The following is a 6,742-nucleotide window of genomic DNA, read 5'->3' as shown; positions in this document are numbered from 1 at the left end:
GACAGACAGAAAACAGAGAGGAAAACAGACAGACAGACAGACTTAATAATAATAATAATAATAATAGATAGCATTTGTATAGCGCATATCCCCGCTCAACAGCAGGCTCTATGCGCTTATGATTTGGCAACCTCAAACATGTGCAGTTATAGGTTGTAGAACATTCAGCACAAAGTGTAAGCAGTGCTTCCACTAGCTGAAGCTGAAAAAATAAGGAAAATTGTGATGGGGGTCGGGGAGGGGGGGGGGTGGGGGGCGCACAGGCCCCCGGCAGGGTCCAGGAAATTTGGTGCTTTTAAAGGGTTGAAAATGGCATTTGGGAGCCTTTTTGAAGAAATTGCCTGCAAACCATAACATTTATTTTTTCACCAACATTTTGTCTTATTTTATTTCTTCACCAAGATCTACATAATATATTTCCATTGATGGCAATGTTTAAAAGCAGGTTCCCCTTCCATTGCTACTATAATTCAATTAATTTGTCATCGCACCATTGATAGAAGGTAAATCTGGGAATAATGAATAGATATGTACTTTCACAATACAGTTACCTAGCGTATACCCTAATTTTCCTTAAATTTCACGCCTGAATGTCGCATGTCACAACCTCGGAACACCACTTCGAATTATTCTTGACTTTAGTAGTTTTAGGCTGGTTTTAGCATAAATTTCTTTCATCGCAGCCCTTATCACGTTCCTGTGCCGTAGAATCTTCGTATTGATCATTTCTCTAGATCTAAATCTAGACAAATTTGTAAAAAAGTTTCTTTCCGACAGTAATTTTCTGTCTAAGATCACAAGCCAATTTACTTGATCAACGCGCAGATTTTCCAATCGCCGCAAGAATCCGAAGATAGACAGACGGAATGAGGGAATGACAGAAAGGAGGAAATTGGCACAAAAAGTTCACCAGATTTTGATCATTATCAATCCACAGGTAAAAATGTACTGCCGACCAACCCGCAATGAATGCATGGGGTATAACGGAATAATGGCCGAATAATAATAATAATGCAGGAAATGCACAATCTGGCAGGTTTCTAAAACTTAAACGTACAGCCGAGAGAATTACCGTAAATATCTGTAACTTATACTTGTACTAAACGATACGAAGGCGAGTACGGATCTTTAGATACAAAATTTCGGCAGTCCTACGCTGTTGCAGCTTTTTACGGAGGGAGTCAATAAAGATGGAGGAACAAGTACGGAACAGGCAGAAAGTACGGATTTCCGTAAAAATATAGAAGAGTGGAAGCACTGTGTAAGAAATGAATTACATATTATGTAGCATGATGGGTGCACAGGAAGAGAGACATTGTGAGCAAAAATGTCGGCCTCAAGCCTCACTAAACAATAAAACATAAATCTATTAGATTTTCAAATTAACTGCCTCACTGAAAACGAGCAAATTATAAGTTTACGATGCACCCTTTCACACTATTACATAAAAGGAGGTGATGGGGGAAATAGGATTGAAAAAAAACAACAAAAAAAAACAACCCCAACCTGAAGCAGAACAGGTTACCTACTTTGATTTGTATTGCGTTTCAGGAAAACAAATAAAGAAATAAGTGCATCATCACCTTACGCAACAACCAGCAGAAAAAACTCAGGGACTACTTCCTTAGTATTCCAGATGAAATTACCTTTTCCAAAACCTGCTTTTTGTCGTCACCAGAAAAGGCAATCTTCCCAGTGTACAGTTCTATCAGGACACAGCCAAGAGACCACATGTCAATCTCCATGCTGAAGGGAACACCTATGTGAACCTGAAAAAAATATCAAGTGCCAATAAATTTGTAAATAACTTCTAATAACGATAACATTTCAGGTAAAGCACACAATTCTACAAACATAACAGAAATCAGATGAAATCCATCAATACATTGTTCAAAAAACTGACTCGTTTACACAATTAAACAAACTCAAACAGAAGATTTTTTTTTTCAAAAGACAAACACAGTACCATAAAATAAATATGTAATGCATCTGGGATGGGGAGCAGGGGGGAGAGGGAGAGGAAGAGGGAGAGAGAGAGACAGAGAGAAAATTGTAATGAATGTAGACATTTTGCATCTCAGATGTGTCTTATAAGCTTCATATGAGGGTGAGCACAATAGTCTGATATCATTTAACCCACTCGGTACCATAGCCGCTTCCGTTTCATAAGCCTAGTACCATCACGGCCAAGACCGGCCGCGCGCTAGTAGCGTTGTTTCTGGGGAAGTGCACACGTTTGGTAACCATAGTATTTAACCCGCAATCAGAAAATAGATATAATTATTCTCTCTTTGAGAGCAGCAGGGACATAACTCTGGAAATTTTAGTTGGACTAAATTCAATGTAAAGAAACTGCTGTTCACATGGGTCACGCAAGCTAAGATTGAGCGTTCTTCGCAAGCCGCTGGCATCGCGTTCAGGCTGATTTAGGCGAACTTTTGAATAACTTTAATGAAAATATCAGTTCTGGGGGAGAAAACCCACAGAATGGTAGCAATTGAAGTGAAAATGACATTGATGGTGATCTAATTGTGCCTTTGGGGGGGGGGTGATTCCGACAATGAGAATGAGGTCAATGGGGAGCATATGACTAGATCTAGATCTACGACTCGGCTGATTTTATCTTCAATTATGAAATACAGTCAACACACACAGTAAACAAGTAATTTCTAAATTAAAATGTATTCATTTGTGAAGAACTTGTTTCAAGATTTTTTTTTTATCAATGGATTGGTTATTTTACAATGATTTTTAAAAAAACACCCACTACATCACAAACATGGATTTATTCCCCTTTGTGTGATTCTGAGCCATCTTCCTACTGGAAATCCAGTGGTACTGAGTGGGTTAATGATGGACAGCAGAATATGGGAAAGATGACCAAGAGATCACACAGCAGAAAAGATGGGAAACATTCAGTAAAAACTGACATTTTTTTATCCCAACAAGTCACTCCCTCCACCTCATAACACAGAAGGAAACATGGGTACCCATTCCATGTCAATCCAAATACGAAGGGGCTTCAGTGAGATTTCTACAATTCAAAAAAACATGAAATGATTTAAATACTTTTACACTGAACCATAAATCATTCTCATACCAACAAAACTTCCAAAATTACCTCAGGTGCTCTGTACGGAAGAGTCTGCAGTTCAAAATCGGAGAAATAAACAGTAACTTCTGAATGAGTATGATGAATCACATTTCCAAAGTCAATCAAGTGTAATGTATCCCAGTCTACACCTGGAGAAAGAAAAAGAAACCCTGCACCATGTAGACAACAATAAAAATACAGACTCATAAATTGTATTACTGGCATGGGTTTTTTCATTAACTCTAGTCCTGCGGGGTTAACCGGAAGAGGGCTCTTATCGATTGATGACCCACTTACGCCGCCCACGAGCTTGTGCTGCGAGGCGCCGGGGTCAGACATCGGTCACGCGAGCGTGATGCGGCAGGTCAGGGAAACATCTCATCTTTTATAGCAAACTGATACAATCAATGAATAAGTGTTACGATCACACGAATAATCCTATTATCTCCTCGTCGGTTGATAAGAGACACTGAGATTGGAAGTTACACCAAATCGAATAACTTTTCCAGAGTTTTCCAGATTTCACACCTATTATGAATGAATTTGCGAACAGCTGCTTATCAGCTATCGTTCGAAAGAGGATAAAAATGGGATAATTTCTGAATATATTTTTTATTCAGCTGCTCTCTAATTTCTCCCTCTGGTAGGACAATGGTTAAAAAACCATCAAATATGATTATTTACATCAGGAAACAACATTTGGTGTAAGAATTAGATCGTTTGAAAAGTGAGGAAAGGTGTTTGCATTGAAAGATGAAAGTCCTATTTCCTGAATATCCTTTCGAGTCCCTCAAGTGTCTAACTGGGTCAAAATGCTCATATTTCATTGGATGAACGTCTCAACCAACGCTCTGTTATCTCTACCAACGCCTCGCGTTGCAAAACAATGCAGTAAGTTCCAGATGGACACACAGGCACAAGCAGACTGACGCACACACATTTTAGCATACAGATGCAAACCCCGCACTAAACGAAATGCGTTGCCCGCGCGGGACGACGACTGGTCAGGGACCAGCTGTGGAGCGCCGCGCGGGGTTGAGCTTATCGGGCAAACATTTATCAGGGACCAGAATCTTAAGAGTTAAGAAGACACAATCTGGCAGTCCCAGATTATAAAACAATCTGCCAAAATACCAAACTGGTGAAACCAAAATGTTAAAATACACTTTTTATGAACAAAACAAATAAAATATACACTAATAACACTTGATAAATATCTGCACAACGGAACAATTAATCATCAATTAATTCAACTCAAAGCAAAGAATACATTAAAGACAATCCCATTACTCAGTTAAAATGAAGAAAGACTTACGCTTACCTCTTTCTACATTGTCATTAGAATAAAAAAACGCCAAGATCAGGAAATTGCCCATGGCATCAAAAGTCTTATCCTTTTTACTTCAATTCCTACACACAGTAACTTTTCAACAGTCATTAATGTACCTGAACAAAATAATTACATGTATGTTGAAAATCAATAAAATACTGATGAGATGCACAGGATTCTGAGAATTTTATTTCGAGCCTTGTCTAGTGTCCAGTAGGTAAAACTCACCATTGCTGCAAAGAATGTTCTCTGGTTTCACATCAGCATGAATGCTTAGCTGACCTCTCAAGAAAGCAAGAGCTGTAAGCAGATGTCTTGAAATCTTTCTTATGGCCACAATTTTCTGTGAAGTTAAAAAAAAAAAAAAAAAAATAAGAAACATATCAAGACTAAGAAGACCTGATTCAGTTTTCATTTCCATTGTTAACTTACTCAACACGATCAAATGATAAAATGATGATATTAACTGCCAACTTGATTCTTGCAAAAGCAAAAGAATAAGGTGGAATGCTTCACAAGCCTTTGAACGCAATTGTACATCGCATCACACCCTTCCACGTGCCACAGCTGATTGTTTCAAACAAGTCCTTTACAACGACAAAATTTCTCTCATCAGCTTAACCATGACCCATGACTCAAAGTAGAGGAATTCTTTAACACCTCGTCAAACCTATTCCTGGATTTGTTGCAACTTAATGTTTTTCAAAGGGTAAAGTAACAATGAGCAACTACATGTACCAGTATAGTTAGACAGCTGCAAGCGACATAGTGGCATACACTGTCACTGATTGTTTTTCTCCCTTATACGTCAGGAGGGTGGGATAGGTTAGGGTTGGTGAATAGCAAATAAATCCTTTAAAATCTGAGTCAAGGGTGTTATAATCGTATTTGTTATAAAATTGAAAAAAAATTTTTTTTTAATTTTGCCAATTTCGTACTAATAGACAGCCCTGATTATTGAACAGATGATAAACATATTGAGCTTTATCCCCTTCAGCTCACAGGACCCATCCCTTGGGTCAACTGTTAGATTTGCATCACTGAATTTTTGGGGCACATGTGTGGTACAAGAAAGGAAATAAGTAGCTACAAAGGGGAGAGTGACCACTGAAATATCCAGGTAATGTGTTTTTCAAAAGTATGCTAATCAAATAAATCAATTCCAACTGAAAATGAAAGAATACAACTGAGTTATTAAATACTTCTATTTTTTATGACTAAGGGATGCAAAATAATAAAATCTTAACTATTTGAAGAGAATCAACCACAAAAACTCAAGCAAAGCACCCTTCATACTAAAGAATTTTTAACTACAAAAGGGGGCTTTCATGGCCTAGAGATTAAGGTGTTGACCTCTCATTCAAAGGTCGCAGGTTCGAATCCAGGTAGCGACCGAAAAATGTTCTTCTCTAAAATTGTCTCCTGTCATCTGCATTCGTCTCCTCTTTCAGCCCCCACCCCTCACCTCCTTTGCCGCCTCCTCTGGGCTTTTGACTCATTCTGCTGCCTAGTGCTACTCCTTGGCTTGTTCTTACTGCTGTCTTTCAGCCACACCCCTTATCTTTTGGTAGGAAAGATCTACACCTAGCCTTCTCATACAAGGGCGAAAAATCTCGGAGGGCTCATGTGCAAGTTGCGCACTTTAACTCATTCGTTACGCCGAGCTGTGGGGGGCGGTGCGGCTAAAGTGCCGCCAGTACGCTAAGCCACCCCCGGTGGCTCGAGAACCGATGTTCAATTTTAGCTTGGTTTCTATTCCAATCCACATATCCATGTTAAAATAAAGGTCATAATATAAAGTTGACTTCCAGGTCAAGCGTTTCCACCGAAAATCGGAAGTTTTGATTCAGTTTTGAGACACGATTTCGAAGTTTATGCGACATTGTTTTATCGCGAAGCCCAAATTATAGCCCAGACACCAGTCTTAGTACTTTTACACAACAAAATGGATCATTATTTTGCTCACTAAAGAAATGTACGACTCTTCTTTATAATATTGATACTACTAGACGCAAATTGCCAGTGCACTGTAATTGAGAAATCAATATTTTTGAGTGCTAGATCTAGGCCTAGATCTAAATAGTCAAAATATTTTTTTTTCTCCCCAAAATTACTACTTTTTGGTGAATTTACTCAAAAAGTACCACCTAAGACATGTATAGGCTTATTCCAAATGCAATTCTGAATAATTCCATATAAGATTCGAGTGTTTTTTTCTGTTTGGGATCCTTTTTTCAAAATTTTTTTTTTTTCAATATTGGAGGTTATGATCCAAATGTACAAATATTATGGAATATATGTAAATAACTGCTCATTTT

At 38.3% G+C, this 6,742-nt stretch overlaps 1 protein-coding gene across 1 annotated transcript in view; it reads right to left on the bottom strand.

Annotated features, from left to right (window-relative positions):
• Positions 1 to 6,742, bottom strand: part of LOC101846072 — a gene marked incomplete in the record, with an annotated part of 29,677 nt that overhangs the window by 13,995 nt on the left and 8,940 nt on the right. Inside the window, 3 exon segments of the mRNA XM_005097879.3 lie at positions 1,647 to 1,769; positions 3,122 to 3,243; positions 4,653 to 4,767. Coding sequence (XP_005097936.2) covers positions 1,647 to 1,769; positions 3,122 to 3,243; positions 4,653 to 4,767 — 360 coding nt within the window.

The sequence above is a fragment of the Aplysia californica genome, unplaced genomic scaffold, assembly GCF_000002075.1.
Source record: "Aplysia californica isolate F4 #8 unplaced genomic scaffold, AplCal3.0 scaffold00165, whole genome shotgun sequence".
In the NCBI taxonomy this organism is placed as follows: Eukaryota; Metazoa; Mollusca; class Gastropoda; order Aplysiida; family Aplysiidae; genus Aplysia; species Aplysia californica.
The sequence above is the reverse complement of the archived record's forward strand: the minus strand, read 5'-3'. Positions and strand labels throughout refer to the sequence as shown.